General features: G+C 41.8%; 1 protein-coding gene across 1 annotated transcript in view; it reads left to right on the top strand.

Annotated features, from left to right (window-relative positions):
* The window catches only part of FBN1 (fibrillin 1), a 237,175-nt gene that overhangs the window by 171,825 nt on the left and 40,088 nt on the right, over nt 1–25,262 (top strand). The window contains exons 34-43 of the mRNA XM_045067863.1: nt 6,579–6,704; nt 8,577–8,699; nt 10,446–10,568; nt 10,883–11,047; nt 13,629–13,697; nt 13,794–13,919; nt 15,105–15,227; nt 15,862–16,020; nt 18,717–18,788; nt 22,477–22,602. Of these exons, the coding sequence (XP_044923798.1) occupies nt 6,579–6,704; nt 8,577–8,699; nt 10,446–10,568; nt 10,883–11,047; nt 13,629–13,697; nt 13,794–13,919; nt 15,105–15,227; nt 15,862–16,020; nt 18,717–18,788; nt 22,477–22,602 (1,212 nt within the window). The remainder of the gene's footprint in view (nt 1–6,578; nt 6,705–8,576; nt 8,700–10,445; nt 10,569–10,882; nt 11,048–13,628; nt 13,698–13,793; nt 13,920–15,104; nt 15,228–15,861; nt 16,021–18,716; nt 18,789–22,476; nt 22,603–25,262) is intronic.

The raw sequence follows: 25,262 nt of genomic DNA, 5'->3' as shown, positions 1-25,262 counted from the left end.
CCATTTTTGATTGCACCTCATTAATAGCTTTTTTGATTTCACCTTGGTTAGATTTTAGTTCTTTTATTTCTCCAGAAAGGGCTTTTATATCTCTCGAGAGGGTTTCTCTAATATCTTCCATGCCTTTTTCGAGCCCGGCTAGAACCTTGAGAATTGTCATTCTGAACTCTAGATCTGACATATTACCGATGTCTGTATTGATTAGGTCCCTAGCCTTCGGTACTGCCTCTTGTTCTTTTTTTTGTGTTGAATTTTTACGTCTTGTCATTTTGTCCAGATAAGAGTAAATGAAGGGGCAAGTAAAATACTAAAAGGGTGGCAACAACCCCAGGAAAATATGCTTTAACCAAATTAGAAGAGATCCAAAATCGTGAGTGGGGAGAAAGGGGATAAAAAGAGGTTCAAAAAGGAAGAAAGAAAGAAAAAAACAAAAAGAAAAGAAAAAGAAAAAAAAAGAAAAGAAAAGAAAAGAATTTTTAAAAAAAGAAAACACCTAAGAAAAATGTAAAAAAATATATATATATTAGATAAACTAGTAAAAAATCATTAAAAAAGAAAAAGGTAACAGTTAAAAAAAAAAAATTTTACCCGAAGGTGAGAAAAAAAAAAAAAAATGAAAAAGAAAGAATTAAATTAACTGCAAGACTAAAAAAAAAAAAAAATCACAGGAAAAAAGCCATGAGTTCCGTGCTTGGCTTTCTCCTCCTCTGGAATTCTGCTGCTCTCCTTGGTATTGAAACCGCACTCCTTGGTAGGTGAACTTGGTCTCGGCTGGATTTCTTGTTGATCTTCTGGGGGAGGGGCCTGTTGTAGTGATTCTCAAGTGTCTTTGCCCCAGATGGAGGCTCTAACTGCTAGGATAAATGAGGCAGAAGAAAGAATTAGTGATATAGAAGACCAAATGACAGAGAATAAAGAAGCTGAGCAAAAGAGGGACAAACAGCTACTGGACCACGAGGGGAGAATTCGAGAGATAAGTGACACCATAAGACGAAACAACATTAGAATAATTGGGATTCCAGAAGAAGAAGAAAGTGAGAGGGGAGCAGAAGGTATACTGGAGAGAATTATTGGGGAGAATTTCCCCAATATGGCAAAGGGAACGAGCATCAAAATTCAGGAGGTTCAGAGAATGCCCCTCAAAATCAATAAGAATAGGCCCACACCCCGTCACCTAATAGTAAAATTTACAAGTCTCAACGACAAAGAGAAAAATCCTGAAAGCAGCCCGGGAAAAGAAGTCTGTAACATACAATGGTAAAAATATTAGATTGGCAGCTGACTTATCCACAGAGACCTGGCAGGCCAGAAAGAGCTGGCATGATATTTTCAGAGCACTAAACGAGAAAAACATGCAGCCAAGAATACTATATCCAGCTAGGCTATCATTGAAAATAGAAGGAGAGATTAAAAGCTTCCAGGACAAACAACAACTGAAAGAATTTGCAAATACCAAACCAGCTCTACAGGAAATATTGAAAGGGGTCCTCTAAGCAAAGAGAGAGCCTACAAGTGGTAGATCAGAAAGGAACAGAGACCATATACAGTAACAGTCACCTTACAGGCAATACAATGGCACTAAATTCATATCTCTCAATAGTTACCCTGAATGTGAATGGGCTAAATGCCCCTGTCAAAAGACACAGGGTATCAGAATGGATAAAAAAACAAAACCCATCTATATGTTGCCTCCAAGAAACACATTTTAAGCCCGAAGACACCTCCAGATTTAAAGTGAGGGGGTGGAAAAGAATTTACCATGCTAATGGACATCAGAAGAAAGCAGGAGTGGCAATCCTTATATCAGATCAATTAGATTTTAAGCCAAAGACTATAATAAGAGATGAGGAAGGACACTATATCATACTCAAAGGGCCTGTCCAACAAGAAGATTTAACAATTTTAAATATCTATGCCCCCAATGTGGGAGCAGCCAACTATATAAACCAATTAATAACAAAATCAAAGAAACACATCAACAATAATACAATGATAGTAGGGGACTTTAACACTCCCCTCACTGAAATGGACAGGTCATCCAAGCAAAAGATCAGCAAGGAAATAAAGGCCTTAAATGACACACTGGACCAGATGGACATCACAGATATATTCAGAATATTTCATCCCAAAGCAACAGAATGCACATTCTTCTCTAGTGCACATGGAACATTCTCCAGAATAGATCACATCCTCGGTCCTAAATCAGGACTCAACCGGTATCAAAACATTGGGATCATTCCCTGCATATTTTCAGACCACAATGCTCTAAAGCTAGAACTCAACCACAAAAGGAAGTTTGGAACGAACCCAAATACATGGAGACTAAACAGTATCCTTCTAAAGAATGAATGGGTCAACCGGGAAATTAAAGAAGAATTGAAAAAAATCATGGAAACAAATGATAATGAAAATACAACGGTTCAAAATCTGTGGGACACAACAAAGGCAGTCCTGAGAGGAAAATATATAGCGGTACAAGCCTTTCTCAAGAAACAAGAAAGGTCTCAGGTACACAACCTAACCCTACACCTAAAGGAGCTGGAGAAAGAACAAGAAAGAAACCCTAAGCCCAGCAGGAGAAGAGAAATCATAAAGATCAGAGCAGAAATCAATGAAATAGAAACCAAAAAAACAATAGAACAAATCAACGAAACTAGGAGCTGGTTCTTTGAAAGAATTAATAAAATTGATAAACCCCTGGCCCGACTTATCAAAAAGAAAAGAGAAAGGACCCAAATAAATAAAATCATGAATGAAAGAGGAGAGATCACAACTAACACCAAAGAAATACAAACTATTATAAGAACATACTATGAGCAACTCTACGGCAATAAATTTGACAATCTGGAAGAAATGGATGCATTCCTAGAAACATATAAACTACCACAACTGAACCAGGAAGAAATAGAAAGCCTGAACAGACCCATAACCAGTAAGGAGATTGAAACAGTCATTAAAAATCTCCAAACAAACAAAAGCCCAGGGCCAGACGGCTTCCCGGGGGAATTCTACCAAACATTTAAAGAAGAACTAATTCCTATTCTCCTGAAACTGTTCCAAAAAATAGAAATGGAAGGAAAACTCCCAAACTCATTTTATGAGGCCAGCATCACCTTGATCCCAAAACCAGACAAGGATCCCACCAAAAAAGAGAGCTATAGACCGATATCCTTGATGAACACAGATGCGAAAATACTCAACAAAATACTAGCCAATAGGATTCAACAGTACATTAAAAAGATTATTCACCACGACCAAGTGGGATTTATTCCAGGGCTGCAAGGTTGGTTCAACATCCGCAAATCAGTCAATGTGATACAACACATCAATAAAAGTAAGAACAAGAACCATATGATACTCTCAATAGATGCTGAAAAAGCATTTGACAAAGTACAACATCCCTTCCTGATCAAAACTCTTCAAAGTGTAGGGATAGAGGGCACATACCTCAATATCATCAAAGCCATCTATGAAAAACCCACTGCAAATATCATTCTCAATGGAGAAAAACTGAAAGCTTTTCCGCTAAGGTCAGGAACACGGCAGGGATGTCCATTATCACCACTGCTATTCAACATCGTACTAGAGGTCCTAGCCTCAGCAATCAGACAACAAAAGGAAATTAAAGGCATCCAAATCGGCAAAGAAGAAGTCAAATTATCACTCTTCGCAGATGATATGATACTATATGTGGAAAAACCCAAAAGACTCCACTCCAAAACTGCTAGAACTTATACAGGAATTCAGTAAAGTGTCAGGATATAAAATCAATGCACAGAAATCAGTTGCATTTCTCTACACCAACAGCAAGACAGAAGAAAGAGATATTAAGGAGTCAATCCCATTTTACAATTGCATCCAAAACCATAAGATACCTAGGAATAAACCTAACCAAAGAGACACAGAATCTATACTCAGAAAACTATAAAGTACTCATGAAAGAAATTGAGGAAGACACAAAGAAATGGAAAAATGTTCCATGCTCCTGGATTGGAAGAATAAATATTGTGAAAATGTCTATGCTACCTAAAGCAATCTACACATTTAATGCAATTCCTATCAAAGTACCATCCATCTTTTTCAAAGAAATGGAACAAATAATTCTAAAATTTATATGGAACCAGAAAAGACCTCGAATAGCCAAAGGGATATTGAAAAAGAAAGCCAACGTTGGTGGCATCACAATTCCGGACTTCAAGCTCTACTACAAAGCTGTCATCATCAAGACAGCATGGTACTGGCACAAAAACAGACACATAGATCAATGGAACAGAATAGAGAGCCCAGAAATAGACCCTCAAATCTATGGTCAACTAATCTTCGACAAAGCAGGAAAGAATGTCCAATGGAAAAAAGACAGCCTTTTCAATAAATGGTGCTGGGAAAATTGGACAGCCACATGCAGAAAAATGAAATTGGACCATTTCCTTACACCACACACAAAAATAGACTCAAAATGGATGAAGGACCTCAATGTACGAAAGGAATCCATCAAAATCCTTGAGGAGAACACGGGCAGCAACCTCTTCGACCTCTGCCGCAGCAACATCTTCCTAGGAACAACACAAAAGGCAAGGGAAGCAAGGGAAAAAATGAACTACTGGGATTTCATCAAGATCAAAAGCTTTTGCACAGCAAAGGAAACAGTTAACAAAATCAAAAGACAACTGACAGAATGGGAGAAGATATTTGCAAACGACATATCAGATAAAGGACTAGTGTCCAGAATCTATAAAGAATTTAGCAAACTCAACACCCAAAGAACAAATAATCCAATCAAGAAATGGGCAGAAGACATGAACAGACATTTCTGCAAAGAAGACATCCAGATGGCGAACAGACACATGAAAAGTGCTCCATATCACTCGGCATCAGGGAAATACAAATCAAAACCACAATGAGATATCACCTCACACCAGTCAGAATGGCTAAAATCAACAAGTCAGGAAATGACAGATGCTGGCGAGGATGCGGAGAAAGGGGAACCCTCCTACACTGTTGGTGGGAATGCAAGCTGGTGCAGCCACTCTGGAAAACAGCATGGAGGTTCCTCAAAATGTTGAAAATAGAACTGCCCTATGACCCAGCAATTGCACTATTGGGTATTTACCCTAAAGATACAAATGTAGTGATCCAAAGGGACACATGCACCCGAATGTTTATAGCAGCAATGTCCACAATAGCCAAACTATGGAAAGAACCTAGATGTCCATCAACAGATGAATGGATCAAGAAGATGTGGTATATATACACAATGGAATACTATGCAGCCATCAAAAGAAATGAAATCTTGCCATTTGCAACAACATGGATGGAACTAGAGCGTATCATGCTTAGCGAAATAAGTCAAGCAGAGAAAGACAACTATCATATGATCTCCCTGATATGAGGAAGTGGTGATGCAACATGGAGGCTTAAGTGGGTAGAAGAAGAATAAATGAAACAAGATGGGATTGGGAGGGAGACAAACCATAAGTGACTCTTAATCTCACAAAACAAACTGAGGGTTGCCGGGGGGAGGGGGTTTGGGAGAAGGGGGTGGGATTATGGACATTGGGGAGGGTATGTGCTTTGGTGAGTGCTGTGAAGTGTGTAAACCTGGTGATTCACAGACCTGTACCCCTGGGGATAAAAATATATGTTTATAAAAAATAAAAAATTAAAAAAAAATAAATTAATTAAAAAAAAAATAAAATAAAATCACACTTCTATTTATAATCCTTAGCCTTTATATATTTGTGCCTATTTTCCACTGTTGACTTGTTTTCTGTACCAAACCCAAGGGTGAGCTTGCTGTAGAAAGCTATGTGAGGAACAGGAATTCAGAAGTTCTAGAACATAAGATATTGAGGTCTGTTTCACATGACTTGAAGCATTAATGTATCCTGAGAACTTCCCTCACAAGACTCCATTTAAACATAAAGCAGACTAAGGCTCAGTCAGTTAATATACCTGGAACTTTTTCAACTCGCTGAAAATTTTTATTGTATTTGAAATTGTTTGTCCAACCCAGTGAATTTTTGTTGTCATAAACCTCCCATTACTCATTAGAAAATATTCAGAGTTTTATGTATTGGGCATATATGGTTCATGTGTTTGATATTTAGTGCCTGTGGTTATTAGCAAAGCTCAGGAGAGATCTAGCAGACAGGAATGTTTGGCCTCCTCTGTAGTTGGTGTTCTAGGTCTTTTGCTGCCCATCCGAGCCAAGTCTGAAACCTGAGAAATGGACACAAATCATGGCACATTATTTCCTGTCATGGATGTGTCCTGTGCACGACCCTGCTCACGAAAGCCTTAATTTGAATGATGCATTGGACTTATTCTTCATTTTACATCATTAGGGATAATTCAGGATTCTGAATCTGAGCCCCATATTCATGGATTAGTCAATACTAACATTCAAAGAAGGGGAAAGAATGGGTTTAAAGGTGTCAAATAGAAACTATGATGAGATCTCACTACACTCAGGAAGTTGACAATGATTTAAAAAAAAAAAAAAAGAAAGAAAGAAAGACGTGGGGAACCGGAAAGCTCCTAACTGGGGAAGAGTAACTTATGTGTCTTTCTGACTGTAGATCTTGATGAGTGCTCGGAGAACCTGAATCTGTGTGGCAATGGCCAGTGCCTGAATGCCCCTGGAGGATACCGCTGTGAATGTGACATGGGCTTTGTGCCCAGTGCGGATGGGAAAGCTTGTGAAGGTAACTGACGGGGAAGTTGCGAGGGCCCTTGCAGGGCCTGACAAGCTTAGGTTATTTGAGCATTTCTGATAAATATATATTATATATTATATGTTAATTTATTATTATATATTGATATATATTATATATAATATTTATTTACTTACTTCTTTATTATTTATTTATTTACTTAGTTACTTACTTAGTTACCTACTGACATATGTTTTGGCTTCAGATCTGAGGTGGTCTGTTCAGTCTGTGGAGGTATTGGGTCTCCAGCTGGACCATTTCTCTTCGTACAGAGAAAAATCTCAGCTTTCTGGCCACAAAGCTGCATACCCCACCTTGGCCAGATGGTCTGCATGAGTACACCCGTTGGTCATAGGAGAGAGAGGCTAACTGAGCATGGTCAGCTCAGTGCAACCTGTTTGTCCCCAACACTAGGGGAAGAGGTCCAAGTACCAGACCCCGAATCATGTCCTGTTGAAGGATTCTCTTTAAATATGTTTTTAATCTCTGCTATGGTTTGGTTTCTAGAAATAAAATAATAACAGAGCAGATAATCTTCTCCATATGTAGAATAATGTACTGGGTATATCTCACATGGTCTCTAAGTATCTACTATATGTGAACATGGAAGAGTCCTTTGCAAATCCATTCGGTAGGGGGCCCCTAGGGATAATGTTGTATGTCATGCTGTCTCTTAGCTCAAAACTCTGTCTTCCAGAGGTGTTAGTCGGACAAGAGGAACCCTAGGAGCCTGTTGGCTCAGGATGGCTCCCACTAGGAAGCACAAGGTTCTTTTCTTTCCCCACACTTGTCAAGTCTAAGTACATTATCCCTCCGGAGAAGAATTAGCGCGTCTACAGTGAACTAAAAAGATTTCAGTAGAAATAAACAAATGATAACCATTGACAGTAGAAGTTTAAACAAGACCCTGATTAATATCTTAACTAATAACTGTTGCTGGTTAATAGGACATTAACTTTCACTAGGACATGCATACTCATTCTCTCATAGAGTTCTCTGTAAATACTTTTCTTTGTTACGGAACCATTAGGTGTTCTTTAAACAGTTTATATTAACTCTGCAGAGTTTGATATATAAAATTCCTCTGAGGCAAGAAACTAGATTATGCTCTTGACCATGTGCCTAATGCCTTGTTTACTCTTGTTACTCTGAACATCCAACCAAAACAGGGTCTCTGCCACCTCTGGTAACATAAATAGTCACAGTCAAAGTTTTGCTTCTCCCTGTGCTATAAGGGAAGGCTGTGTTTGTTTGTTTGTTCTTAATATAAATCATTGCCGGCACAGGGATTATGGCTATTTAAAGCCAGTCTTGAGGCTGTGCTTGTGGCTACATGTCCATTACCTAAGCAGGAGGTTAGCGTGAGGGGGAGACCAGGACCTGAAAGAGGCTTCTGCAGTTTCTAGGTCTCCATCCACAATAGGAAGCACCCAAAGTAGCTCTAGGGATCCAGAGGATTATAAAACTGATTATAAACGCTACCACAGAGCCTTTGTGGTTTGTAGAAATTAAACCCATGATAAGAACAGTGACTTGTAGATAAGAACAACCAAAGAACTGGGTCTAAAGTAATCTTTTGGACTCTTACTTCACAAAAGGGACATAAGCCCTTGTGGAACAGCAGAAACTGTACATCTGTGATGCTTAGCTTACTGCTTGGCATGTACTGGGGGCTGAAAAAAAGTAAGTTCTCACCTAAGAGGCTTCACTTCCATGGTAGCTGATTTAGCTATAGGAGAAGCACCTAGATTGAAGTCAGATAAACTTCGTTTTCTTAATAGCATCGGATGATGACCATTAGGCAGTTCCTTTAGCAAAAAAATAAGTAAATTTCCTTTCTCCCCCTTTGCATCCCTCCCCAAGATATTGATGAGTGCTCCCTTCCGAACATCTGTGTCTTTGGAACTTGCCATAACCTTCCCGGCCTGTTCCGTTGTGAGTGCGAGATTGGCTACGAACTGGACAGAAGTGGTGGGAATTGCACAGGTAAGACATCTGTTCACATCAGAATCTGCTCCCAACTGTCCTGGAGACCTGGCTGTTGGGGCCTCCCTGGGACCTCGCAGGATTGCTCAGTCACAAAAGGGAAGCAGGGAGAAGGCAAAAGAAATCCCAGAATAAATTCCTGGGAAATGGTTACACGTAAGGATGCAGCGGGAAGAGCAGCAGGCAGCTGAAGGAGCAAGCTCTGTAGTCTTGGTTGAGCTCACGGCCACAGAAGAAGGTTCCAGGGGTGCATTGGCTGTTAGGCTTCCCAGCTATTCCTTTTCTCCTTAGGCACATTTGCGTAGAGTTTCCTTTTGAAAGGCATGCACTGTGCTGGGATTATGAGTTTTTCTCCTTGTACTTCTCCACTGTAACTCCCACCCCTTGCCACAGTGGCCTTTCTCTGGTCACCAGGGAATGTGATACAGAGAACTCGCCTACCAGTTTCTAGCATAGAGATTGTTTTCTTGTGGAGCAAGGAATTCTCAGGGAGCATAAGGAAAAAAATGAGAAAAGCTATAGGCCCTCGGTAGAACATCACTTGGTTCACTTAGACACTGAGTTAAGACTTTGCAAGACATTTGCAATTCTCTTTCTGGACAGGCCCAGGATTTCAGGGGAGAAAAGATGGGTTTTTTTTTTTTTTCCAGCTACCTAAACAAGCTGTCATTCAGTGGCTCTGTAGACTATGATGACCACCACCACTATCACGACCCCCTCCCTGAAATAAATTTGGACCAGGGTACTCCTCCCCAGGCATTCTTCTTCTGCTTTTTCTGAAAACGGTTATGACACCGCACTGGACATCCAACATACCTGAGGAAGTTGCCTCTCCACAGCCCATACTCCTTCCTCGGCGCCACCAGATTACCATCAGCTTCATTCTGCCTGCTCTCCTTTCCCGTTAGTCTGCCCTGTTCACCTGCAAGTTCACAGGCAGTCTGAACAAATGCATTGTCTGCAGTGGAACCTGCAGGAGGGTTACCAGGTCCAAGGCGGGGTGAGAGGGAAGCCCAAGGAGAAGGTATCCCCCTCATTCCCCATCCTCCTCTCTCTGAGTCAGCCTGCCTGTTCTTGAATGTTTCATGAGTGTTCCAAACAGACAAAAGGATTACACAGAGTGCAGTGTGCCAAAACCCATGTCCTAAATATGGAATTCTGCACATATTTTTGGAATAGAAACTGAAAGGGAAGTAGTCCACACAGCATCAGGGATGGGAGAGTGACTCTTAGCAGGCTTGAAGGGACATGCTAAGCCTTGTGCATGCATCTACACTCGTACTCAGCGGCCCCAAGGCGAGTTTGCCCAGTTGGGGAAGCGGCAGAAGTTGCCCGTTCCTCAGGGTTCCCGGGGACATCTTGCTCTAATTTGATGAAATAACAAGCCACACATATTAAATATATTTTCTTAAAACCTGTGTCTGAATTTTTGGTTGACCGAGGTCACAGTAGTGTTTTGCTTTCAGTTACCTTGACTGGAATATTTTTCCTAGTTCCAAAGTTCTATTTTCTCCTGATGACAGATTTGAATGCTAAATGTGTTCCAGGGGAAAAAGACCAAAGATGATGACATATTTCCTTCCTGAGGGGTTTTATTTCAGAAGTGGAAGACTGTATTTCTAGGTGTAATTATAACTAGTAACTCTTAAAATTCTTGTGGGGAGCCCCAGACCCAGTGCTACCGTTTTATGGTGATGTCTGCCCCTACATTGGCTGATAATTGTGCCCCTCGCTGTTTGGTTTTAGACGTTAATGAGTGTCTGGACCCAACCACGTGCATCAGCGGGAACTGTGTCAACACCCCAGGCAGCTATACCTGTGACTGTCCCCCCGACTTTGAGCTAAACCCGACTCGAGTTGGCTGTGTTGGTAAGCTCTTAAAACTTCTTAGAGAAGGATACTTTTATTTTTAAAGCAGCCTTAAACATTCCACACTCAATTTTTTTCTTCAAAAGTAATAATGTAAAAATTTCAACATTTCCTAAATCTGGTTTATACTCTCAGTTATTTTTTTCTATAGGTCAGAGTCCCAGTATATGTGTTTGGGCACCTTTTAGTTTCCTAGTAAAACTAAATTCTGGTTTTTAAACAGTTTTTAAACAGTTTCTGAGATGGATTTGAAGTTTCAGTCCTCACCTAGACGGAATCTTCCTGACACTCTTTTGTCTGTATATGGTAAATAGATACCCGCTCTGGGAATTGCTATCTGGATATTCGGCCTCGAGGAGACAACGGAGATACAGCCTGTAGCAATGAAATTGGAGTTGGTGTCTCCAAGGCTTCCTGCTGCTGTTCTTTGGGGAAAGCCTGGGGTACTCCGTGTGAGCTGTGCCCTGCTGTGAACACCTGTAAGTGTATATCCTCCTGCTTTTTGTTTGTTCGTTTTTACTTTCTTTTTTTCCCCTTTTTTAAAAAGTTTCTTTTCCGTGTTCCAGAATTCATTGTTTATGCGCCACACCCAGTGCTCCATGCAATACATGCCCTCCACTCCCCTCCCCTCCAAAACCCTTAGTTTGCTTCTCAGAGTCCACAGTCTTTCATGGTTTGTCTCGCCTCTGATATCCCCCAACTCCCTTCTCCTCTCCATCTCCCCATGACCCCCATGTTTCCTTATGCTCCACAAATTATTATTAGTCCTGCTCAGGCCACCTGTCCATTCTAGATCCACAGGCTAGAAACCACAGAGAGAGCAAGCTGCTACCAGTCTCTCCTGTTTGGTCAGGGAAGGAAGATCAAAACTCTCAGCCCTGTTGAGGGACCCCACTCCCGATCTGGGTATCAGAAATGTCCCCAGTTGGCTTGTACTAAAAGGTCAGGTGGGGCGGGCCACACTTCATTTCTTTCTGAGTGAAAAGCCACATAGCATTATTTTAAAGATTTTCCAGGCTAGGTTACTTAGAGAATATTGCTTAACGTCCAAGAAATACATTGACTGATCTCTCCTGTCGTCAAGAGGTGATTAGTTAGTTTTCAAAAGCTCTAGGACAGAGCAGAGTGTCCCTGGGTGAAAGAGAAGCAATTAGTCAAATAAATATGAAAGGGAAGACTATTTCTACTCTTGTGATAGGACTTGAAGGAAAGCTTCAGAATGTGATTTTATGGACATAAGTAAGTCTTCTAAAAATATAAAAGGCTTCTCGTGTTTCAAAGTGGGCTTTGTTTTAGGAGTTAGACTCAAATACAGCTTCTTAGGCAAAGGTCAGTGGTGCTGCTAATAGTATATATTGGGATAGGTATGGATTCTTTCCTTGCTGAACGGTCACTTATTCACTTGTTCTAAAATTGTCTGTTGGGTGCCTTGAGTGTATACTTTGGGTGTGCAAAGATGAATTAGACTGGATTCTGTACTCCAGAAGTGTACAGTCTAGCAAGATATGATCCAGACAGAAAAGCTATAATTCAGTATACATCTCAAGAAGGGAAGAAAGCACAGGCACAGTGCCATGAGCAGGAAAAGGAGCACTCCTGGTGCCAGTTAGGACTCTCTCACTTGCCACCCATGTCACTGTGGGTCAGTTACACTTAGCAAGATTGAGTTTCCTCATTCCTGTCATGCCTTATAGGATTAAAAGAAGTCATTCATGTCAAGCACTCAGCACAGGGATGAATACTTTCTTAGCAGATACCTCCTTCTCTCCTCTTTTAAGAAAGGCAAGCCAGTTGTCAATGGCAGAGATAGTGATGACTTGGGTGTTTTTAAATTGTCCTTGAAGGGAGGGTGTGACCTGAAAGAGAAGACTTAAAAAGAGTGGGTGTTTGTGGGAAGAGGAGGAAGGAACAAAAGAAAGAGGGGGATAACTAATTTCATTGATGTTGAAAGAAGCAAGCCAAGATGTTTAAGTAGGAGAGTCAGCTCTATAGATTAATAGTGATTGGCAAAGCGGTAGAGGTCTACACTACCCCAAACTGGGTCAGAACTAGAACTGGAATACATACATGTATATGTTTAGGCATACACTCATAACATTTCAGAAAGCCAGGAGAGGGATGATCAGATTTGGAAAGACCTTGATGATTTTGAAAGAGCTGATTCTTATCGAAGCTCACCAGGAAGACACAGCAGATTAGTTCATTCTTATTCACATGTACCTGTATGTATTACACTGCTGGTGCATGGCACTGAAATAAATGTTTTTGCATGAAATACTTGAATGACAGAATTCACGGGAGGGAAGCAAAGGACGCTGTCGAAAGTTGGTTTAGGAAACCAGAAATCAGTCCTGCCGTCAGTAGAAACAGAGGGGCAAGAAAGATCTCTAGGAATTAAAGAGAGAAGTGGGACAGGAGGGATTCCTGGGTGGCTCAATCGGTTAAGCGTCTGCCTTCGGCTCAGGTCCTGATCCCAGGGTCCTGGGACCAAGCCCCGAATCGGGCTCTCTGCTCAGTGGGGAGCCTGCTTCCTCCTCCCTCTCTCTGCCTGCCTCTCTGCCTACTTGTGATCTCTCTGTCAAATAAATAAAACCTTTAAAAAAATATATTAATAAGGAAGGAATTACAGCTCTGCAGAAGAAGTAAGGCTGAACAAAATATAAAAAATGGAGGAGTTTGTTAGAAAATAAAAAGAAGAAGAAAATCTGTACAAAGAAATAGTGACAGCGATAGGGAATAAGATAGTTCCCAAGACCATGAGGCCAGGAGAGTAGGTGGAGGGTCCAAAGTCTAGAGACACTGGGCTAACACTTATTTGGCACACATGGTAAGAGCCATTTGAAAATAATATGTATATACAAAGTTGTTGACTTGCTTAAGACAGGTGGGGTAACTGTTAAAGATTACTGAAAGGGAATATTTTCAGGTGGATATGTCAGTCTTTCTCTTAAGAACACTATTTCTAGAAATTTTTGGTTCAAAAGAACTCACTTTTTTTTTCCATTTTATTTTATTTTATTTCTTTTCAGTAGAACTCACTTCGATTTTTTGTTTCAATAGCTGAGTACAAAATTCTTTGTCCTGGAGGAGAAGGTTTTCGGCCCAATCCTATCACAGTTATATTGGAAGGTAATTCTGTATCCTTGACCTTAAAGTACGCACTTTTTGAACTTCCTCGGGGTTATTGACAATGCTGAAGAAATGCCATTGTTTTCGTTGTGGTAGACATCGACGAGTGCCAGGAGCTTCCCGGGCTGTGCCAAGGTGGGAAATGTATCAACACGTTTGGCAGTTTCCAGTGCCGCTGTCCAACCGGTTACTACCTGAACGAAGATACCCGAGTGTGTGATGGTAAGGAGGAGGAGGAGTTCTTCCAGCTTGAGACCCCAAAACCAGCATAGAATCACCAGAAAAACTTAAGAATTTAACAGTATAGCACAATGGTCTAAACATGAACACAGCCAGCTGCACATGGGGCAGCTTGTATTGTTACCGATGTGCTGTCATTTCCAGTACATCCCAAATCTTCCTCTTTTTCTAAGAAAGAAAATTGGAGTTTTATTTTCTTGGGCTATAGTCTCCCTTATGGCTGCAGTTTTCTGGCCACTTTAGAAAAGCCATTTCTGTTAGAGTAGCACAGGACTCATTTCAGTGACTTGTATATTCTGGGAGGTTCTGAGTTCCTCTTCTTCCTGTTCTTCACGATTTATCATCTGTATGAATGCGCCAAAATGAGCTTCCCTTAAAAAGGCAGCCTCTTTGGTTTTAGGATGGAAGTGATAACTCCTGTATTGGGAAGATGGAGACCACTGACCACTTTTGGCTTTCAGAGTGCTTGGACCATAGACCAGGGTGGAAGCGATGGTTTTCATCTATATGCAGGAGTCACACGACTAGTTAGGGAAGATACATCCTTGTATCCTGGAGGAGAAATATTCCTCTGGCTCTCCAAAAGTCTTATTAGGTGACCTTGATAAGTGACAACCTCGCTGGGTATTAGCTGAGTACCACAATGTATATGACATAGCTCTAAGACCCCTGGAATTAACAAACGCTAGAATCAACTCCTATGTTTGGACAGGGGTGTGAAACGTCTCCTTCCGTACCACCTTATCCACGCAGACTCATGAACGCCCATGGTTGATGACTTCAGGGTGTACATATCCTTCCCCTGATTTTGAGAACATACGAAGTATTAGCGGTCTTTCTGAAGGACAGTTGAGAATTATAATTTGTCCACATTTCCATCTCTGCATGCCTTTGAGGATGTTACAGTAAAATAAATGTTACTTATGTATTAGGAACTCATATCTTTTTCTGGAACCTCCTTTCTTAAAAACACACACACTGAGCATAGATGGACACTGATGAATTAAGGACACTGATGAATTAAGCATCTATTTTTCTTATCCAGATTTCCAAGTGCCCCTGTGGATTTTCTCGACCATTGTCAGCATTTACAGGGACACTGAGTCTCAGGCCCTTGCAGAGAGTGACGTTTTCATATTCACATGCCACTTTCTCTTTGGATTCCAGATGTGAATGAATGTGAAACCCCTGGAATTTGTGGTCCAGGAACATGTTACAACACTGTCGGCAACTACACCTGCATCTGCCCTCCAGACTACATGCAAGTGAATGGGGGGAACAATTGCATGGGTGAGTCCAGGCTTTCCTGACTCATGCTGGTCGGGTCCTCATCTGCAAGTCCAGCAGTTGGTCTTTAGTGTTACTTTACTCATCGATCCGGTGCTGCCTGCCACCCTTTCACTGTCTTTGCAACAGAGCCTCCTCCCTTGTAAACCATAAGCTTGGCCCTTTTCCCCCACCTTGTGTGGGTGGTTGGGGAGTTTTCTTTAAAATGTAATGTTGGAAAATCCCAAACAACAGTTTCATAGTACTTCTTTTGTTTGACTTTGGGTGTATCTTTATACAATTATATTTACAGCACTGACCTACAGTATTAAAACATCATGAGTCGGAAATGAGAAAATTGTTGCCAAATAGCAGTGGAGAATTGTTACTAAGAGACTGGGTGGAGAGTCGTGTAAAGTTTATTAATTCTGCAGCTCCATAATGACTTCGTTCTGTGGCACAAAATGCCAGGGAATACGTTTCTCAAAGTCCCCTTTCTTACAGCAGCATATGTGGATAGAAAATTGTGTAAGGGCAGGCTGTCCCGGCTCTCATCAAAGTCGAGTTTCAGTAAAATCCAAAAGAAGGGCACTCCTTGAGCATCCCCTTAGAAATCTGTCATGCTCTCCCCGAGACATCACCAACGGCTTCCCTCTAGATATGAGAAGAAGTCTGTGCTACAGAAACTATTATGCTGACAACCAGACCTGTGACGGAGAACTTTTGTTCAATATGACCAAGAAGATGTGCTGTTGTTCGTACAACATTGGCCGGGCCTGGAATAAGCCCTGTGAGCAGTGTCCCATCCCAAGCACAGGTGAGTTGCACCATCGCCAAAAACATAGGTTGATAAATTACTCAGGGACTGCTGGGGAAATTAGTCTCCGCAAAGGAAGAAAAGGGTTCACTGTTGATCTTCCTAAGCAGAAATTTGCTCACAAAGGCAATTGTTTAAATTCACAGTTGATTCTAGTCCTTCTGGCTGAAAATTGAGTCACAGAACACACTTTCTAATGTGTACCCTAGTTCATTCACCAGACTTACAGACTCAGCATATCATAAAACTATAAACATTGTTTTTGTTATGGTGTTCACACTGTAGCCAAAAGACTGGAAGCATTAGGCAGAGCAATAGGACAGATAGGTGCGCCATATTCGTATTATTCTTACTTATTTATAACTGGTCTTGTTCCAAAAGGAATTTAAGGCAACCCACAAAGATTTCAATGTAAAATAAGAAGGCCTAAGGCAAATGGCAAACAAGGGTAAGAAACTTGGAGCAAGGAGCGAGGCTAATATGCAAAAATCCGAGCTGGGAATTTCTACACACTTGCCAAAGATGAGCAATAAGTTTGGCTCCAAACTTCCTAGCAGCTCATATAAAAAGGGAGCGATAATCAAGTTTAAGAGTCTCAATGACTATAAAGCAAACCTAACACCATGCAAAAGCCAACCCTTCTTGAGAGAACTTTTTTCGTATATCCTCACAGAGAAAAATCTCTATGATGCTATTTATTTAAAAAAAAAGCCTAACCCATGTCCTTGGAGTAATGAAGTGCATTGGTGCATGGTTCTTACATCAGCAGGTAAATGATGACATTACCATTTAGAGTGAAGGAACTGTGAGGCAGGTGTGATCAGAACATCCTGTAGTACCTACTCCACTCCCCACAGTGATCTGGAAGACATTAAATCTCTTGTCTGGTGCTCTCGGACAATGCATAGGACAGAATATTCTTTTTTAGGGAAATACACCAGTTCATCGGTTGTTTACTCCAGAAATAATGTAATCATCACCACTTAGAATTACCAATAGTTATCGCCAGTCTGCAGGATGTCTCTAGACCAGGGGTTGGCAAACTACAGCTCACAGACCAAATCCAGCCCGCCACCAATTTTCGTATGGCCCAAAAGCTAAACATGGTTTTTACATTTTCAAAAATGGTTGGAAAATACCAAAGAATAGCAGGTCATGACCTGAAAAGCACATGAACTTCAAATTTCTGTGTCTCTAAATGAAATTATACTAGAACCTAGCCATCCCAATCCGCTTACTTATTTTCTATAGCTGCTTTCATAGAATAGTTGAACAATTTTAACAGAGGCTCCACAGCCTACAAAGCCTAAAATAGTTACTCTTTAGCCCTTTAGGAAAAAAAATTGCTAACCCCTGCTTTTGACCAATGGTCTTCAAATCTTTTGATTATACATACCTATCAGCCCAAAAGATGGAGGTTACATATACCTGGGGTGTGTATTTACATATAAAACTCTATGTTTCTGTGTCTATATATTTTTTAATTAGATCAAAAAATGCATTTATTATTGCATGTATTGTTTTCACAAAGTGTTCTGTTAGAAAACACACAAAAATTTTTAAATTCGATTTTACAAAGAGAAATAAAAGTTTTTTGTATTTTTAAAAAACCTTAATGGATCACTGTTCTCCCACAGGCTGCCTTGGAAACCCCAAATAAGGACTATCATTTACTTTTAGAAATACCTGAGTTTTTAAGAACTGAAGTATTCTAAATATAAAATGCAAGATTTCTTCTTTGTGTTGAATCTTGGCCAAATCTAGTCATGGATTTTCATTAGTTATATAGTCTGCACACATTTTGGGAGTTCCTGAAATCTGTCTGGATGACCAGTATCAGCTGGCACTATACTTGTTAGAATCAGGTACTCAGATATCGAAGAAATAAAGCACTATGGGAAGAACATACTTCATTTTGATTAAAATACTTCCAGAAACTTTTTATAATTTTCAGCGGATTTGACCAACAAGGCAATGGCCACCTTGAGCTTAGTTTGAAGCCACATTCTGTCAGTTACAGTCAGGATCTGGAATTACAGGACCTCAAAGTTAAAAGGGACTGCAGATGATACTTCATTTGTCCCTTATTATCAACTTTGATTAATTATTCGGGCACATGCGAGGAAGATAGAGGGTTGGGGGAGGCAGTGAGTAAAAACAAGAGAGCTGCACCGAATGAAATCCAGCTCCCTAAATTGAAGTAGTGACATAAGTTGGTTGTTTGAACTGAATTAGTCATTAATAGACCTGATGTCAAGAACTTGGCTAGATTTGCTGTGGTCTCCGCCGATCTACTGAGGAAATGGCTTTTGTAAGCATTCCTCAAATCCTAGATCCCTTAATGCAAATGGAAAGAGGCACTCTTGCCAGTCCCTTGGTTCAGAGCTGAACAGCATTCTTCTAGAAACCCAAATTCCTACAGGCAAGCTCATACGAATGCGTGGGCAGTGATGTGGAGACCTCCGCTTCTTCCTTAGTAATACGTCAACATGAGCTCACTTTTCATTCAGTGTTTGCCTTAAGGGCAAGGTTACAACATCTGGGGGAACTTTCAGATTTTTTTCTTATTTTAAATTCTTCAAAATACAGAAATAATTTTGAAGACGTTTACGAAGTAAGTTCTTTCGGCGCAATCGTGGCTCTTCGCTGACCCTCATTCTTGCTCCTCCCTCCCCATCTTTGCTTCATCTTTGCAGATGAATTTGCTACGCTTTGTGGAAGTCAAAGGCCGGGCTTCGTCATTGACATCTACACTGGGTTACCTGTTGGTGAGTCATGGTGCCACTGTTGGAATTTTCTGGTTTTGCCTTTGTGTTTAAGAACGGAAATACACACCCATATTTTCTCAGTTTGCTTTTTTTTTTTTTCTTAGAAGGAAAAAATAGTTAAACCATGCCATTTAGCTTTACTGAAACCCTGATTCTTTGTTTGAAATGAAGTGCACATCCCCTGTGTGGCTCCGCCTAATGGGCAGCCGCATTTGTGGCTCGTGATTCAGGGGGCTGGAAAGCTTTTCACAAAATTACAATCAAGTTTAGTTAAACCAACGCTAGGCATCAACAAGGAGAGAGATTCTGGGAGTGGGGCCAGTTGACATTTGATTTGACTATAACTCCCAATCTTTCCTTCTGTCTGAGACATGAGTTTAATATGACTTTTCATACCAATCTTTATGTGTAGATTGTGCACGTAAATCCCTTTTGGGGATCAGTTTTATCTCACCTGGAATCTCCTCAGGTCATCTGCTTTGGGAATTTCAGATGTGAAATTTAAAAAAAAAAAAAATCTTTCCAGTGAGAGGCCCCATCTGGTAACTGGAGCAGACACCACTACAACACTAGAGATGCTTGTGCAAGATTGGGAAGTATTGCACGGCATTCAGCCAGCGGAGGCAAGGCCTTTGTGGTTTAAAAGCAAATAACATAAAAGTGGATGGAAAGCTATTGCATTCTCGGACTCTTTCCCCAGTGTGATTTATATGCATCCTTAGATGCCCCTCTTAAGTCCGAGCAATTGTGTCTGGTAGCAAACATCACCACTTTCTTTGTTCCACCTTATTCCTAATGAGTAAACTGAAATCCACACCATCCTTTCCAATGACCTTGTTTAAGAAAACAAGGGTCTGGTCCAGGAATCAGCCTGGCTCCCCTAGTGCCAAATCCATATGGCTCCACAGTCTAGTCAACGTCCAAAGAAACTTCATGGTTTGGAAGGAAAAGCTGCTAAATGACATTGGCATGAAACACCTGGCCCTCACTGCTTTGTTTTTCCCCTTCCCAAAAACAGATCGTTTCATCTCCCTAGAATCCCTGATCCAAAGATAAGTGGTCTTTAATAGTAATATTTCTCCATGAACAGACCAGGCGTGTCCCCCAGCAAGGCCTGCCCTCCAAGGTTGGCAGCAGGCAAAGATTTGAAACAACATCGATATCGTCCTCCAGTCAAGCTGGAGACATCTCAGACATCATGTAGTTACAAATGCATTGCTTTACAGCTGAGGGGACAGAGGCCCAGAGAGGGGAAGGGACTCGGCCGAGGTCACCTAGCTAATTAATAACAGAGCCGGGACCCAAATCCAGCCCTGACTCGCAGCTTGCTTTGCCTCGAGCTCTTGAAAGCTGGAAATGTGATAGTTAGCAATATACTTATTGTTACCAAATTCCACCATGACAAAATATTTAGATGACTGTGAAGCTTTGTTTTATTTGAGCTTTATACTCTCCTTCTGAAAGGCCTTAAGATTGTTGGCACATAGAGCCCATTCTGTATGGGGTTAAAACTATAGCAAGTTTGTTAATCTTGTCTTAAAATATAAACTTCTCCAAGTTGAAGGTCAAATGAAATCCAGACAGGAAAAGAAAATACCATTTTTAATATATCCTTTTGCTATTTTATGCCTGACAATGGCTAGAAATTTGACCCCATCTATTAGAGTTAAGCTTGATAATACATCACTTATATATAAAATAAATGAAGGTGAATATAATGTTTCATGTTTGAGCTAAAAGAATGTCATCTGAATTGGTTTTTTGTTTGCTGATGGCACGCAGTGGCAACGTTCTTTTGCACAGGCTTTTAAGAACATGAATGCCAAATGTGTGAAAAATCCAAACACATAATCACCTATATTCAAAATAACCATATACACCAAGCTGTGTTTTCCATGAAAGAGATCAGTTTGCCTTCAAACAAAATCAACCCCTTCAGAAAAGGGTCTAAAATAAACCTGTGGTCTGTCAAATTTCTCCCCGAAAGCAGGCTAACTTTAGAGCATGATTATTCTGAAACTGTGATCGCTCTTGTGGGCTCCGCATGCAACTGTGGCCGTCTTCTGGTGACTCGGGCAAACAGATCCTTGCAGAGGTTCCTGACTGTAGTATGTCAACGGAAGTATCTCAGCAGCGTGGTAACAGATACTTAGTGAACTGGAAAGACTGGAGCTTTACATCCCCTCCCAGCTTCTTCTTTCCTGTTGTTGTTTTTTAAAGTGTTTATTTATTTATTTGTCAGAGAGAGAGAGAGAGAAGCAACAGCACAAAGAACTGCAGGCAGAACATGCCGAGGGAGAGAGAGAAACTGGCTTCCCGCTGAGCAAGGAGCCCAGTGTGGGGCTCGATCCCAGGACCCTGGGGTCATGAACTGAGCTGAAGGCAGGTGTTTAACCCACTGAGCCACCCAAGGGTACCCCTGCCTCCCAGCTTTCCAAAGTGCTTTGTGAAACTCCAGCAAGGCTTGGTGGAGGGGTCCTCCAGGATTTGATTATGGTTTTGTGAAACTGTGACCTGAAGGAGCCTGAGGGAGGCAGGCTAGCCTGTTAGCAGGCTCCTGGTATCAGATCTTGACTCTGCCTCTCCTTAGCTCTGTGGTCATTGGCAAGTTCCATCCGCTGTCTTGGCCTCAGTTCCATCACCTGCATAGTGATGGTAGTCACGGTACCTGGAGACCATCTCCTAGAGTGGTTGTGATGGTTCAGTGAGTAAATCCAAAGTGAATGCTGAGAAATAGGCCAGGTATACAACTAGAGAGACACTGTTAACACGCCTTCTATGATTGTCCTCGAAGACACTGAATGGTTGGGAGTTGAGAGCAGGTCAGGCAGAGAGTGGACCACCATGACCGTGAGGAGGTGAGACCTGCCCACAAGGCCACTTCACCAGCTGGCCAGCCTGCTTTCAAAGTAGCCTGGCTCTGCTGTTGTGCCTGCTCTGGTCCTGCTTTAATGCTCACCAACCCAACTTCCAGACACTGGTTCTTAATATACCAAATTTTAATGGACTCAGGTGACATGCTAAGGACTGGTAAAGCAGTGACATCACAACCAGCCCCAGCCCCTGGCCTTAGGAAGCCACAGTATAAGGCAATAGTCCTTCCTCAATGCTGGCCCCACAGTCACCATGGGCCCAGCTTACAATCTCAGACCTAACTTACCCACTTTTCAAAGCCATGTGAAGGAGAAAGGGAGTGCTGAAGGGGAATTTGAAAGATCCAGTTGTCTATGGCGATGGGTTCCTCTGCGCTTCACCAGCTCTCCTTTCCTATGTTAGCCCAACACCCCTGCACACTTTGGACTGAGAGGCCCCTTACTCTCAAAGGTCCCTTTATTCTACTCATCTGGTACATAACATCCAGTGGGTACCAAGATGGCTCCTACCTAGACTAAGCTGACGTTCTGAAACAAAACCAAGGAGACAGACACTATATCCAGATACTAAATTCAGATCAAGTGTCTGAAAAGCAGTTTATGATTTCAATTTTATATTGATTGACCTCCTCCATTTGCATCGCCACCACGCCAACACACACCTCCTCCACCCAAACACCCATGCACTTTCTCTTACTTGGCTTTGGACCTTACATAAACATTGACGTTAGAAGCTGCCAGCTTTCAGCATCCATTTACCCTGCGTGGAGATCACGCGCCGTGACGTCACTCACTCGTGGCTGCTCTGCTTCCAGATATCGACGAATGCCGGGAGATCCCAGGGGTCTGTGAAAATGGAGTGTGTATCAATATGGTTGGCAGCTTCAGATGTGAATGTCCAGTGGGCTTCTTCTATAATGACAAGTTGTTGGTGTGTGAAGGTAAGTGATGTCACTATATCCAGAAATGAGCCAACCGACAAGCTACTTGCCCACACAAACGTGGCCAGTTCACAACACTGGGATTTCAGAAATCCATCAGCTCTAGCAACAGTGTAGGGCAGCATATGGAACATCATTCTTTCATGCAAAAGAATTCCCTAACTCCCAGTGGAAAAAGCAGGAGGTGCATTTCCCAGCCCTGTCCACCCCCCCCCCGCCCCGCCCCACGCACAATGTATTAGATTTCCCAGCTGATAGCAGAAAGCCTTGAGTTCCTGGGTGTGTCGCAGAGATTGCTTTTGTTTCACATTGCTTGAAAGTGAGCATGGGTGGTGGGCGGTCATCTGTACTCGAATCTCAAAATTAGTGTTCTCTTCCACACGGAGCCTGTGCTACTCCCAACCTTGAAAACAAGGTTAATGCAAATATTCCAAATGCATGAGAGAATTCCAAATGGCAAGAACAGCAAACTCGATTTTATATGAAGAATGCTGGCATGTGTGCAAGTGGTACTTTTTTCATTTTCGAATCGCCTCCCTCTTGCCATGTGCATGTACTGTGATTCTGTGCATTCCTCAGAGCACTTCGTATTTTTCCTACATCTGGGGAAGATAGTGGGGAAGAAGTTACTAAAAGGGACTGGTTACTGGTTATTAAAGATACCATGTGCCTCGGATAGCTGGAATAATTGTCTATTTAATATTTAAAGTTGGGGCCTCTCATGGAGTTTTTGTTCATGTCAGAAACAGTTTTTACGCCTTAGAGCATGTGTTAGAGCACATATGTCAACATTTTAATGTTAAAAAAACCTTTTTTTCCTCTAAACTAGGGACAGACTCACAAACCATGAGTAAAGTTATGATCCTCAGCTCTTGCTTGTTAAATTCTCTTCACCAAGCTTTCAGTTACTGTGGCCAAATGGGCACATGTCCCTGACTCTGCCAGGTGGCGGCAGGGGAGGGGGTGGAGAATGGGGTGAGAGCCATTCCCAGTCTTCCTCAGGAGATAGTCATCTCAGGCCTTGGCTCTGGCCCCTGTGGTTTGGAAGGCCATCAAGGATCAGGTGTCTGGAGAGGAAGCATGAGAGGAAGCGTGATGCAGAAGAAAAGAAAGGAGCCCACAGCCGATGAGCAGATAATCTAACATTGGCTGTCTTCCTCATAGCCAGTCTTCCCCCTTTCATAGATGCCTAGGATGTCTGCCACCTTCCTGGGGCCTCTTTTGTTGTCTTCCATTTAGAGTTCCCAAACCTATTGGCATGGCTCCCCTGACTGCCAAGTCAACCTAGCCCCTACTATCCACATGAGGTTGAAAACCCACAGGTATACCAACATAAGGCATTTTGCTGTCAAGGTAACAGTCAGCGGATATGGAGATTACAAAGCATTCCAACTTTTGGGGTTCGTTTCACAGGATATGCATCTTCAGGTTGAACATTTCATCCAGAGTCAACTACTTCCCAGAACCCTTTAGCTCTCAGAATCGGAAAACAGGTTGATTTCATATACACCTCAGGAACCCTGAAATTAGAATGGATTCCAGAAGAGATTTAGGGAATATCCATGCATCTGTTCTCTCCAAGTATACGTATAATCCTAAGCAAGGCATCCGAGGCTCCACAGAAAGGCTTGTCGGTGATACCATTTGAATTCCCCAGAGACTGGCTACCCTCTGTGTTTCTGTATGCTCATAAGATCGTGGCAGACCTGCTCGGTGAGGTGGTGCTTGTCTTGGGTCCACTGTAAACCAAAGCAGACATACTTCTGCTATTGTCCAGAGAGCCTCACCCCGCAGAACCTCCCTTTGACTAACAATAGTCCTGAGGTTTCCCGCCAAGAAAGCATACACCTGTGAGGCATCAGCTGCTGTATTTGCCGCCTCCTTGTGGGAACTTCTTTAGTGGAGTCCACTTGGTAAAACCCCACTACTAGTGCTCAGAGCCAGTTTCTGCCTGTGTTCTGGGCTATTCTGTTTTCCAGACTGAGCCCAAGTTAGACTGTTTTGTAAGAGCAGGGACTGGGAACACGTATCATGCCCCATGGCATAGCCTGGACTATGCAGTAACTTTCACAATGCCATGAATTTGAACTATATTGCTACCTGGTTAAAAAAAAAAGAGGCAAATAACCCCCTGAGTATAGTCAAAGCTCTGAAGCACACAGTACCCATTTATTCTTTTCTTTGATAGTGAGAGTTGGGTTGTTCTCAGTAGTTTTATGTGCAGCCTCTTATATTAAGTTTCCTCTATTTGACCGCCATGTGGCAGTAATTTAAGCAGGAGCCTCCATAGCTCTGTAGTTCAACACACTGCCTGTGCATCAGAAGAAGCATTTGTAAGCTTACTGGAAATGTTGCATCTCAAGCCATTCCCCAGACACTCTGAATCAGAATCTGCCTTTCAACAAGACCCCAAGGGACTCGTATGTACATGAAGTCTCGAGATGCTTTGCTTACAGAACTTAGAACATTTGGGACGAAAGCAACCTGATAGAATCATAAAACCCTGGGGGCTTGGAGCAAAATATGACATTTCATAGGATATTTAGTCTAGACCATGCCAAGTCCTAGTCCTAGCAGCTGAGTTTCATGACTTTTTTTTTTTTTTTTTTAAGACACAGAATCATTAGAGTCCATATGTGGTCATAAACCAAGTACTCGCA

Source organism: Mustela putorius, unplaced genomic scaffold, assembly GCF_011764305.1.
Source record: "Mustela putorius furo isolate JIRA1106 unplaced genomic scaffold, ASM1176430v1.1 tig00003898_pilon_pilon_pilon, whole genome shotgun sequence".
Lineage (NCBI taxonomy): Eukaryota > Metazoa > Chordata > Mammalia > Carnivora > Mustelidae > Mustela > Mustela putorius.
This window is presented reverse-complemented; position numbering and strand designations above follow the sequence as displayed.